The following is a 13,587-nucleotide window of genomic DNA, read 5'->3' as shown; positions in this document are numbered from 1 at the left end:
AGCACCATGTTTGCTTCAAATGGTCCACTTAAAAATAGAGTCTATGTTTTCAACTGAGGCCTGGATTTTTGTCCCAAATGATGACGCCACATCTCCCATTGGTGTCTGTGAGAACTAGGCCTGCCAGATGAAAAACACATCCATTACCATTACACCTACTCTCCTACTCCACCCCATACATCCTCTTTGCTCTGGCATAGCTAGTATTACAGGCATCACCAACTAAGAAGTCGGAAGACCTTGGTCATCCAACAAAGACCTGTAAGGTCACATTAATTCAGTCACCTGATATCCTGTTGGAAGGAAAGAAAAATGTCCAATGAACAACACCATTTCCTGCCTTTGTTCCTGATCTCCCACGTCTGTCCCTGTCTGTTTTGTCAGTGTCTGTCTGTCTTTCTCTGTATCTCTGTGTCTCTGGGTCCTTCCTGTGATATTGGCATAACTCAATTCACTAAAAACATACCAAGTAGCTGCTCTGTAAACAAAGACTTTGAAAGGCACAAGGAACACATCTAAACCCCAGGTATACCATCCCTACCCTTGAAGACTTTAAGTCCCGTGGAGGTGGGGGTGGGGGGGGGCGGGGGCGGGGAGACAGGTAACTAGGCAATCATTCTATACAGTGAGGTGTCACAATGAAAGGACATATCAGCACTTCTAACAGTACTTCTAATATGCAAATGAATCCCCTGAGCATCTGGTTACAATGATTCTGATTGGATGGATCTGGGGTGGGGCTTGAGCATCTGCATTGCTCATCATCTCCCAAGCCATGTGGATGTTGCTACTCTGTGGACCACCTGGCCCACAGAAATGGACCCCAGCACTGAGGACAGACTAGGGGGGCGGGGAGCGGTAGCATTTTGGGGAGAAGAAATGATGTGAAACCCACCAAGGGGAGTCCACAACAATGCTCACTCTGTCCTCGGGTATCCTAAGAAGATAAATGCAGAGGGATACAAGAGAAAGAATGACAAGGGATCAGGGAAAAGATCAGTAACACTGCAAGTGTGATGGGTCCTCTGTCTTAGTCTGCTGAAGCTGTTGTAACAATATACTAGAGCTGGGGGGTTATTAGCAACAGAAATGTCATTCTCATAGTTCTAGACAGAGGGAAACTCACAATGGTACTGTAGGCATCAGTAAAGACCTGCTTTCTGGTGGCTAGCTGGTCCCTCCCAGCTGTACCCTCATGGCAGATGAGGCTAAGTGGATCTCTGGGGTCTTACAAGATCCCTAATCCCATTCGGGAAGGTGAAGTCCTCATGACCTAAGCACCTTCCAGAGGCCCCTAATGCCTCATCTGGGTATTAGGATTTCCACATATGAATGGGTCAAAGCACTTTCCAAATAGATTTAAGCACTATCCAATTCAGCATAACTAGAAGAGAAATCTGAGTTCCTTACAAGTCTGAATGCCAAACTCCAAAAAGGAGTTAACTTCAAATACACATCAGCTCTTGAGCCAGCTCACCAGAGTAGCTGCCATTTCTTACTTGATGACAATGTAATTAGCTACATTATTTATGAGTTTCAAATAGCAAACACATATATACACACACATACACACACACACATATATACTGTATTCAATATATGTCTAATACATTCTTCTTCATAGCTTTTAGTAAACTTTCTTAAGTACTTTTATTCTATCACTTATGTTCTCCATATAAATTTTAAGAGTATTAGAAAATACAAACTTCAACTGGACTTGAATCCTGAGTACAAGCTCAAAATACCAGTATTCTCTATCATCTCTACATCAGATGCTATTCTGAAAGATAATGTAGTATCTAAAAAGATTACTTTAGAATATAATGGTTCATACAAGTAAGTCAATGTGGTTTGCTGCTGAAAAGGAAATTAAAGGTATGCATTCACTGAACTGTTTCTAGAGCTTGAATTCAGTTTGGCTTTCTTGCTTACAGCTGGCTCTCTACCACTTGAGCCATGACTCTAGCATGGCATTTTTTGCTGGTTAATTGGAGGTGAAGTCTTGAAGACTTTTCTGCCCGGGCTGGCTTTGAATAGTAATCTTCAGATCTTAGCCTGCTGTGTAGCTAGGGTTACAGGTATGAGCCACTGGATCCTGGCTCTGATTGAACTCTTGAAAGCAGAAAATACAAGGAGTCTGAAATATGTGCTCAGATAGCATGCACTGCTATTCAGACCATCTGTTCCTCCACCCACCTCCACAGCAGTACTGGGGGATGTTCAGGCATAAATTTTTGAGTGAGCCTTTTCCTCAGAACCTGGTTTTCCATTCAGAAAAGTATATTCTACTGATTGACAATGTGGTCTTTATGACAATAAACTCTTTCTAGATTACTTTTTAGACATAGTAACTCTTTTCAAAAAAAGTTATAACAACCATAGGTTATAAGAGATGTAATGGTTGTTCCCAAAAGAAATTGTCTAAATGAACAGCAACACCCAAATCTACATAATAAAACTATATCACTTCAATGATAATTTATTTTAGAAAGGAAAAAATGCTGGCCAATAATCCTCCAAGAAATTAGTTCAATGAACAACGTACACAAAAGCACTGCTGGTGCCTTAACCACTACCATCTTCTATGAGATTTGAAGAAATGAAGCACTCAAAACAAAACAACAAACATGAATAAGAAGAAGAAGGAGGAGGGAAAAAGAAAGAGGAGGAGGAGGAAGGGATAAGAGGAAGAGAAGAAGAAATAGAAGGAGGAAGAAGAAAAAGAGCAAGAAAGGAAGTCATACTGGTCTCCCAAATATGTCAGTCAAAGTTATATCCACTCTACTGACAACTTGAAAAGCAGCCCCCACCTTCAAGATATCCTCTTTAATTCCTGCAACATTTGTCTCAACCAAGTACTACACTATCTTCCCCATTTCCTGACAATGGACATGAAACATTGAAATAACCTGTCCAGGGTGTGGACAGGTTCTTAAGTGGTTTACTATGTTAACTTTAAGGTCTTTGCCAATATTATATACTAATTGTCTGTTCGCTGATAAGTTATGCTAAAGTGATTTACTTATTCTACCAATGGTAAGTACCTCCTATACATATGGGAGGTCTGGAAATGGTAGTTTACAGCTATACTCTCAGCTACTTAGCAGGTAAACTCAAGAGAATCAAGGTTTAAGACCAGACCCTGGCCAAAGTGAGCAAAATCCTATTTCCAAAACAATCTAGATATGGTGGTGCATGCCTGTAATTTCATCTACAAAGGGGAGGGAGGAGTGAAAGGAAGGAGGATTGTGTTCAGGGCCAGCCTGGACAAAGTTAGCAGGAGACCCTATCTGAGAAACAAGCTAAAATTAGTACTATGTATTCTCTTAGAGAAGTTGGATGGAGTCCATCATCTAGGAAGGAGACAGACAACTTGCATTTGACTTCTTACTCTACCTAATTTTAGTTTTGTTTAAGTGCAAATTATGTAAGTGCAAGTTATATCTGTATATCTGTAACATTTAGGTAATAATTCCCACTCCACTGGCATATTGTAAGGATTAAATAAAACAGTGCTTATAACTGGGCAGGTGACATATGTCTGTAATCCTAGCTTCTATCTGTCTGTCTCTGTCTACCCAGTAAGATATACATATGTGTGTATGTCTACATGTATTTGTGTGTACATAAGGTTTATATTTATTTGACATCCTCATCTCTCTCAAGACTCTGCACTTAATATCTCATGTAGTATGATTCTCCAATGTAAGCTATTTTGATATTTTATTATTTTAGCAATAGTAGGCTACAGGCATAGTAGATGCACACACATACTTTGCTCAGAATCTTATCAGTGCCATTTGTATGTGTCAGCTAAGAGATTTCACAGAAGGGAGCAACCACCTAGTCCCTATGCAAGCTGAAGTCCCAGTGAACCCCCATCAGAGGGGGGCTAGCACTAGAAAACAAGCATGCAAACACCTGACACTGTTTAGAAAGGTGTGCCAAAACAATGTTTCTTCCACTATACCAAACACCTACAGAAGTAAAATATATCTATCAAAGTCACCTTCAGTAACAGTTTCCCAGGGTAGCCCAGAGTTTGGGGATCAGAAGACGGGTCTTCCACCAATGTTATCCTGTTTTCATATGGATCCTAATCATTACTTTTCAAGTCCTCTATTCTATACTAATGCTTCAGTGACTTGAAAGCATCCATCCCCTCTTTTATTCCTAGTACTGGGGTTTGAACTCAGGGCCTTGCACTTGCTCGAATGACTTGTTCACTTGGTGCTCCACCACTTGAACCACACTTCCAGCATAGTTTTTGAATGTTTGTTTTGGAAACAGTCACTTCTTCTTCAGTAGGCTTTGAACCTCAGTCCTCTACATCTCAGCTTTCTAGTCTTACAGGCATAAGCCAAGGGCGCCCAGCTAACGCTTCCTCTTCCAAGAAAATCAGTTGGATTTTCACCAAGCAGAGGCTCCTGGAGAGATGAGAGCCTGTGAAATTTGAGTGGAAATCCAAGTGTGGGCTTTGTGGGAACATAGCCATTTTCAGTCATTGGGAAAGTGATTTTGCTCACTCCCAATCAATGTGTTTTTATCGATGCCTATATTGGTCCCCCATGGGAGCCAAGCTGCAGGAGCAAGAGCAAGACAGACTCTAGCAAGCTCACCTTCTCTGAAGGCTGCTAGCTAAAACCAAAGCAGCCATATTCTTGGGATGCAGAAACTATCTTCCCTCTTGTTAGTCTACACTGTGTGGCATAAGGGAACGCAAGGATTAAACCACTACGGGGAGTGCTGCCAGCCAGGGCTGAGGGCTGACTCATTCTTCCAGGGCTCAGTCCCACCATGCTTCCTGCCAGCCACTCTGCTGGGAGGGTCACAGGGGATCCCAGGGTTCCAGCCCAGCATCCCAGGCTCTGCATCTTTACCTTTAGCAACCATGATTCCCTTCTGATAATGTGCTCATTACCATAATGTGATGACCAACCTCTCTCCACAGTGGCCCCTCCTGGCCAAGAACTGCCACTGCTGCCCCTCCTTCTCAAGCCACCCTAAAAGCACAAGGTTCTCCATCTTAAACCCAACCACCTGACTGTCCCCACATGGGGGAGATGGACTCAAGCCAATCATTACTTTCATGTGAAATCCACTTCTAAAAAAAAAAAAAAAAAAACAGAAAAAGTACAACTGAGTTGTGCATTTTTTAGCTTATTTGCATGACTGGGGTTTGAACTTGCTAGGCAAAAGCTCTGCCTTGCCTTCAGCCCTTTTGAGTTGTTGTTGTAGTTTTCTTTATGTTTTTTTCTTTGTGTACCCAGAGAAGTGAGGAAAAGATACAACTAGAAAACACTTCTCAGTGGCTGAACAAGTTTAGACTCCCACCAACAATGCAGTAAGGTTCTCTTCTGTCCACATCCCCTCCAGCATCTGTTGTTATTAGAGTTCTTGATTATAGCCACTCTAACTGGGGTGAGGTGGTATCTCAATGTTGTTTGATTTGCATTTCTTTTATGGCTAGAGAGGTTGAGCATTTCTTCATGTGTCTATTGGCCATCCTTCTTTCCTTTTCAGAGAAGTTTCTCTTTAAGTCTTTAGCCCACTTATTTATTGGGCAGTTGTTTCTTTGAAGATTTGGGGGATTTAATTTTTTGAGTTCCAGGTATATTTTAGATATGAGACCCTTGTCTGTTGTATGGCTATCAAGAAAATGTGGTATATATACACAATGGAATTCTATGCCCCCATCAGAAAGAATGACATTGCCCCATTTGTTAGGAAATGGAAAGGCTTGGAAAAAATTATATTAAGTGAAGTAAGCCAGGCCCAAAGAAACATAGGTCCCCTTATTTGCAATAACTAGTATATGTCTGAGTCAAGCAGAAAAGGTCAGATAAGTTGATGTTAGGGAAATGAACCCTAAGATATGTATTCAAATGTTTTTTTCTCTCATGCGATTGTTTCTAACACATTTATAAGATTATTTCTTTGTTGCTTTGTATGACCCTCCCCCACGGTATAACCTCTGCTTTCACTGTATTTGATGTTGTTATAGTTTGTGGAGGGGAAGGGAAAAAACAAATCATTTAAATAGGGATACAGGTGGACCCATTGCAACAATGAGATGTACAAGTCGATATGTCGAAAATGAACTTTACAACTTTGGTGGGGGTGGGGGAGGAGGGTTAGGTGGGATGGGAAGGGTAAACAAAGGAGAAGGCTACAATGCTTGATAAGAAATGTAGTCATTATCTTGCCCATGTAATTGTAACCCCTCTGAACAGTATTTTCACAATAAAAAAAAAGAATTAAAAGAAAAAAAGAAAACACTTCTCAGCAAGATGGCCTCTGTATGCTATAAAGCAACTGAGACAAGAGCCAGATAAGTTCTGGTCTGGTACCATTTTTCATTCGTATAGTAGCTCTTCTGCCAACCCGAGCCTCGTCTTCCCCAACCATGAGTCCAAGAGCCGCTCCTAGATCCATCTGTTTTGCTTCTCCTCGTCCCTGTTTTCCAGTGTTATGAATCTCCCTCTGCTTTCACCTCTCATTTAAATGCAGACTGTTTGCCTTTCCACCCCTGCAAAAGGGCTTTATGTGTTGCTTCGAAATTAGATTTGAGCAGTGCTTGCCCTCTAAGTAAATAATAACCACAGAACCCATCCAGTATAATCCAGCCAAGGTGTATTAAATCAATGATGCTATATTCCACACTGCGTAACACCCTCCACTGCGGGACTGTAGCTAGCCATTCTGTCTGGAACAGCTCGTGATGAATCATAGAGATGCAACCTACTGAACGCCTCAAGTGAGGCCACCAGTGTCTCCCATCTCTCCCCTCCCTTTTGCTCCCTCCCCTACCCCACCCCTTTCTGCCAGATATAATGATATCTGTCAGGGTCTCTCCCTTCTCTGAGCTTGGTTTAATATCTACTTATCAAGTAGAAAATTCATTTGAGAACTATTTTCAGAGCCAAGTATGCAGATTTCCACAAGGACATATTAGCTATATTACTTTTATCCAATGAAATAAATCTCTCACCCTGCAATAAGCCGAGCATGTAGGAGAGCCAGCAGCCTTTCAACTGGGTCTACATGGATACAAAACAGTGTGGAACTGCACAAGTGATGAAGGGACAGAGCAGAAAGCAGAATAAAGCAGGCCTAGCAGGAACCTCAGCTAGGGGTCTGCCAATCTGTCTAGAGTACCAAAAGATTATTTTAAATATGTCATTTCACAAAAGTTTAGCATCTACCAGGCTCAGACATCAGGTGAATTGTAGCCTTGGAAAGTCAACTGGACTCCCTCATTTGGACATTTTCAAGACCCCCATATGCACCATTTCCAAACCAGACCTCACCACCTGTCCCCCACTGCTCCAGGGAGTTTGGATTTCTGATCTCACTTGACGTCTTTGTTTATACTGTCACTCACACCAGAGAACCCAGATCTGTCCTAGAATCCCATCTCCCCCCGTACCAGCTTCCCACGGCAACACCTTGCTTCCACCCTCTCTGTCCCTCTATTCTAGTTCCGTGGCCCGTCTGAATTGCTGATGCTTCACCCCACAATCACCAAACTCTGTTCTGCCATGTAACAAGTCCTGCCAGCCCCCTCCAATTTATTCATCCAGATTACACAATCAACCGTGAACATGCTGATCAAATTGCTCCTATCATGAAAGCCCACTGGTAGATGTTGACACAGTGAAGCTCAGGGTCCCAAGCTGAGTCTACAAGGGCCTCCACAATCCTTCCTCTTAAATTAGTCTCCCTTTGCTTCACCTTGGACCTTGTTCCCCAAAGAACCCTGCCTCCACCTTCTAACTGCCTCTCTGTCAGTGTGTAGACCCATAATGTTGACCCCCTTCCTCCATCCCACCCAGCAGAGAGATCTAAGCATCCCAGCCCTTGAACTCCTGGGCCAAGCTTCTATCACATCAACAACTTTATTGTACTGATTAGTAACAAAGTGGAGGTCCCCGAGAGAGCAAGAATTGCATCTTAAACTTAATAGCTAGTCGCACAGAGCTTGGAGCATGGTGGGGATTTGTAAATGTTTGATACAGGAGTGAGGGTCTTCCTTCCTTGCTCCCCCAGTTCTGGGGCTATCCCTAATCTGCTTTTGCTCAAGACTAATGCTCTACCACTTGAGCCATGGCTCCATTTCTGGCTTTTTCTATGTATGTGGAACTGAGGAATTGAACCCAGGACTTTGTGTATGCCAGGCAAGCACTCTACCACTAAGCCACATTCCCAGCCCTACCAAGGGCTTCCTTTGAAGAATGTTTCCACACTGCATCCCTCGTGGATACTACACTTTTCTGTCAGCTGTTCAGGGCATGCAATCATCTGTAGAAGATCCAAAAATGAAATCAGTATAGGAAATACATCACTTCTTATCCCCTGAGAAACCATCTCTTTGTTCCTTACTCCAGAAAGAGGAGTCATGCTTCAAGGCATTCCAAACAAACAATGAAAACAAGTTATTCCAAATTCCCAACTCTCCATGCCTCATCCCAGGACATGATCCTGAGTAATGCACCGGGTAGAGACAGTAATAGAAGCAGAAGGAGTCGAGTATAAACCAACATCAACTTATAAAGTCTATATCCATGCCCCCGGCCCCTGAGGGTGCAGAACGGCACTAAGAAGAGAAATGGATTTCCTCAGCTCTTAGCTTCTAAGGGAGTCATGGAAGAATAAAGCTGACACCTGAAGTTCAGCAGCAGACAACCCCTGTTAAAGCTGAGCCTTTGGAAGACTCTGGGAGCAGCCAGAATCCTATCTCCACTGTCAAATAGCTGTAGTGCATCTGCAACTTCATGTCACCAGTGTATAACTTCTTGGAGCATGGATTTCATATTGGAAAATGAGCAATTTAAATAAATGTTTCATTCATATAGTGTTTCCCTGCTTGATGCTAATTTGTTTTCTCAGACCCTCTTCCATACACTCATTTCCTACAATCCTCCTCAGGACAATCTAAGACTCTGGATTCCTAATAGATGACTCAGAGAAACTAAAAACCAAGCAACCAACCAACCAAATAAATAAAATCCTACACCAGAAAGCTCCTAAGATTTGTTCATTATGGAGCACACAGCACAAAAGGCTGCGGGTTTGTCTTCAAGTCTCCCACAGACCAGAACAGGATAAACCATCCTCTCCACCTCCTACACAAGGGATTAGGTCAGCATCCTTCAGTGGGGTTCTCCTTGTCGCCGAAAGACATTAGGAGTGGCTTATTGCGGGAAGAATGTGGGGATCTTGACATCTTGTTGTTAGGTCCCAACAAGCTTGCTCCCATTCTGCTTTGTCTGTCTGTACCGAGGTTCTTGCTATGCGTTCATTCTAAATCTCCCACCTTTCAAGGATATTTTGAACACCTTTTATTAATAGCAACTCAAAAATTTCCAGAGCACATTGTTGAAGCACATGCCAAACATGTAAAAGTAGGTACCATATAAGGGTTGTTTCCCCTACACATTCTGAAAGGACTAATCCTGATGGTGCAGTGGAGGTAGGGCTGGATCCAACACATCAAGGTCATCCTGAGGCGGATCCAGCCCAGCAACGATTGTGTGTGTGTGTATATACATATACAGACACACACATACACATGTGTAATATACATATACATTATGTTATATATATAATGTACACACACATGCACATATATATATATATATATTCTGGAGGGAATGAGATTTTTATTTAGCTCTAGTATATGCACATGGGGAAGAAGCACAAGTGTGTGTGTGTGTGTGTGTGTGTGTGTGTGTGTGTGTGTGTGTGTGACAGAGAGACAGAGAGAGAGAGACAGAGAGATACCAAGAGGTGGAACACTAACACAGCCATGGAAATGTACAGGTGCCTAGGCTCATGGCTGTGGCAGAGAATAGCAAAAAAATAAAAGCCATCACAAGGTAGAGAACACATACCAGAGAGGTGAGCCTTTGGGGCTCTGCCACCTAAGAGCTGCAAGGGGGGGGGGGGCACTCTGGATATGGACCCTCTTGGTGGCTCCATCTCATGACACAAGAAAGCAATGACAGCCGGGCGCTGGTGGCTCATGCCTGTAATCCTAGCTACTCAGGAGGCTGAGATCTGAGGATCGCTGTTCAAAGCCAGCCCGGGCAGGAGAAACCGTGAGACTCCTATCTCCAATAAACCACCAGAAAACCGGAAGTGGCGCTGTAGCTCAAGTGGTAGAGCGCTCGCCTTGAGCTGAAGAGCTGAGGGACAGCGCCCAGGCCCAGAGTTCAAGCCCCACGACCGACAAAAAAAAAAAAAAAAAAAAAAGAAAGCAATGACAATGACAGTGGTAGTGCTCACAGTAGCAATGGCAGCATTTACTGTGTACTTCAAGTGAAGCCACGCAGCTGGGAGCACTTCATGAACACATGGCAAGCACCTTGAGAGTCAATGCTTGAAGACATAGCAGGTGTAAAGAAAAAGTCTTGCAAGTACTCCATGGATGAGAGCCCTGGGGCCCTGGCCGGGGGTGGGGGGTGGGGGGGATAGCACTGGTCCTGCCCTGCAGGATGCCCATGCAGGCAGCCAGGGGAGGGAGGTGCCCTCTCTATGCACTTACTTTCTCAGCACGGCGATCTCATTCTCTATACTGCTCTCTTTGCCCTTCAGCGCCTTCTTGGGGATGCACTTCACCGCGAAGAGCTTTCCAGTTGCTTTCTCTTCAGCTAAAACCACTTCAGAAAAGGCCCCGCTGTGAAGAGAAAGGGAGAAAACAAAGCAGGCTGTGTCAGAAGGGGGGGGTTCTACAATGTCTCCTCTGAGCCCAGGACCAACATCTGAGTGACCGCCACCCTTCCCGCAGCAGGGCTCACTACTAATACACAGGGCAATGAGCCATCATGCAATAGGACAGTGGAAGCCCACAAGGGTTGGCTACTTGGCATTCTCTGTCCCCAGTCAACTATGACTGGAGACAAACTCTGCTGAATCAATGGTAACCAATGATAATGTTAAGAGTGGGCCCTGGGGCCCATATTCTTCAGTCACAAACTGAGAGACGCCAAAGCAAGAGTACTACTCCCTAAAGCAGCTCCTCCTCCAGAGAAAGAAAGAATTCCTGGCATTTATGAGCCCTGGTCAGGGACACATAGACTAGCAAGTCATGCTAAAATTCCTCCATTTCCCACAGGCCCTTGCGCCCACAGTAAGGTTCAGAGCGTTTCACAAGCATTGAATTAATTCTTCTAGATAGGTAGGGATATAATTATAGTGTAGGTTGGTGCAACATGTGGTATTGACACAGGATTAATTAATTGGTAAGGATAAGCAAGTTTTCATTAAGCAGCTTATTTCCTTTCCAAACCAAATAAATAAACAAAGAAACCAGGGTGGGGGCGGGGTGGGTTGGGGAGTCTTGCCTGATTGCAAATAGAAATTTAGCTCTGAGAAGGGAAGGAGCTCATGCAGGAATCTAAAGCTACTCAAGAGGCTGAGATCTGAGGATCATGGTCCAAAACCAGCCTGAACAAATATGTGTGACCCTTATCACCAATTAACCAGCCATAAACCAGAAGTAGAAATAGAACGCCAGCTGTGAGTAAAAAAAAAAAAAAAAAAAAAAGCTGAGTGAGAGAATGAGTCCCAGAGTTCAAGTCTCATTACTGTGGGGAGGGGGAAGAGGGAGGGCAAAGAGAAAGAGGAAGGAAAAGGGAGGGGGTAGGAAGAGAGAGGGGATGGGAGGGACTTAACTCTACAATAGTGATGTTTTCCCAGGGCAGAACTCCCCTCTGAGACAGACTCCTACAAAGTCCCCCAGAATTTCAAGCAGGTTCTCAGCTCACAGGCCAAAGAAACACTGAGTTGTCTCTGTCCTCAGACTTTCACGAGCCACCTCTAGAGACTCTAGGGATGCCTTCCACACAACTGTTATTGAAGACAAACTCTCCTCTAGCAACCACCACCAGTGGCGTTACCCCAAGGCTACATGTTGGGGGCCTGCATTCTTCAGTCACAGAAGAGAGATACCTCAGCAAGGAAACTCTTCTCTCCCTCTCCTCCCCGACTTGACAGGGCCAAAGGAAGACCACACAAGCTTTCCAAGGTGAGGCATTCCTGTCCCCTTGCTGAGTCTGGGGCCAGGATTCATCCAGGAATCTATACTCTCAGTACAGAGAACCATCTGTCTTCAAGGTCTGAGTCTCATTCCACAAACTTAAGGGACAGGTGATAATTTTCCCACAAAATAGCCATAAATTATTAGCATGGAAAATTCTTCCCTCAGAAGACCATAATGCTGAACCATGTAGAACCACCCAGAATTTTAAAAAAATCAATATGAATTCATAAAAACCCGGAACAGATTGAATATACTGTGACACATGGAATCAGATGGTCTGAATTCTACTGGATCACTGCCAGTGGCCCAGGCCCAAGAAATCTAATTCAGAACATAAGAATCTGCCCTGGACCCTGGAATGTGTTCCTCTCACCTCTCACCTCTCACCCAGGGGTGGAAAAAGTGGATTCTTAAAGAAGACTCTGACCCCTGACCCCTGAGAGGTACCTGTTCCCTCTTGCTATCCTACGCCAGCAGGTAGAATAAGGGGCTGTGTTCAAGAATAAGAAGTCAGTAAGGAAAACCCAGAACTAGAGAGCATGGGTGATTTCATGCCCAATGTCCTACTCACTCAGTTTCTACTTGATCCTTTATGCTGATGACGTCACCATGGTTTTTCTCCTGAGTCTGTTGGATTTGCTATGATCACTGCCCCTTAGCAGCAGGCTGGGGTCATAAAAGCTGCTGTCAGGCCTATCCTCTGTGGCTGCCTGCTGCTTTGCTCTTCATGCCTGCCTGCCCTTTTCCTCTAAGGAATGGATGGTGACAGACTATGGCCAAGGCAGAGGCAATGCTCTGCGGAGGAGCCTTTCCTCAGCTGGAGATCTCAGGCAGCAAGCTGAGCACAGCAGCCTCCCCCTGGAGAACACTGAGGAGTGGGGTTGTGGCTCCCATCAGCTCCTTGTGGAGAGACAGGCTGGGGAGGGAAGCGAGTGTTCTCCAGACCCACCCATGCAGTGGTCAGAGCTGCAGCAAGCTGAAACAAGGTAAGACCTGTGTCATCCTTGTGTAGGGTTTTCTCTGCCCTTGTCCCTAATCATGAAGGGATTGACTAACTGGGCCCTACCTTGCGCAGATCCAGAAAGGGCTTCTTAATCTAAGCAGCCCAGTCTGACCCATAGGAGCCACCCAATAAGATACAAAGAAAAGAGCACAGAGAAGGCCCCGGGTGGATATGAAAACCCAAACAAGTGTTCCAGAGCCAAATCACAAAGTCAAGGTCATAATGCCCTCCTCTTAGAACTAAAGTCAGACCGAGTTCTAGTTCCAGGTACACGTCCCAAAGAAGCCAGCACAGAGACCTCAGCCCTGGCTCGTCTGTCCACATTCATCTCAGCACTGTTCACTGTCACCAAAAGGTAGAAACAGGCCATGTGCCATGTCCATGGATGGGAAAACTGGCAGCACAAGATGTGGCTCATAAACACAGTAGAATATTATTCATCCTTTAAAACAAAGGGAACTCTGTCACACGCTTCCATGCAGATGAACCTTGAAAGGAACCAGCCATACACACACAAAGACAAATGCTATTAAGATTCTAC

At 44.3% G+C, this 13,587-nt stretch overlaps 1 protein-coding gene across 4 annotated transcripts in view; it reads right to left on the bottom strand.

The window, feature by feature from the left end:
• Camk1d (calcium/calmodulin dependent protein kinase ID) overlaps positions 1–13,587 on the bottom strand; it is a 322,858-nt gene that overhangs the window by 175,588 nt on the left and 133,683 nt on the right. For 3 of the 4 annotated variants that reach the window (XM_069990366.1, XM_069990369.1, XM_069990368.1), the window contains exon 2: positions 10,547–10,678. In XM_069990366.1, coding sequence (XP_069846467.1) covers positions 10,547–10,678 — 132 coding nt within the window. Of the gene's footprint in view, positions 1–10,546; positions 10,679–13,109; positions 13,183–13,587 lie in introns of those variants that run through there. The other variant, XM_069990367.1, reaches the window with a different exon arrangement.

This window comes from Dipodomys merriami, unplaced genomic scaffold (assembly GCF_024711535.1).
Source record: "Dipodomys merriami isolate MVZ:Mamm:240054 unplaced genomic scaffold, mDipMer1.0.p SCAF_4, whole genome shotgun sequence".
NCBI classification, from domain to species: Eukaryota; Metazoa; Chordata; class Mammalia; order Rodentia; family Heteromyidae; genus Dipodomys; species Dipodomys merriami.
The sequence above is the reverse complement of the archived record's forward strand: the minus strand, read 5'-3'. Positions and strand labels throughout refer to the sequence as shown.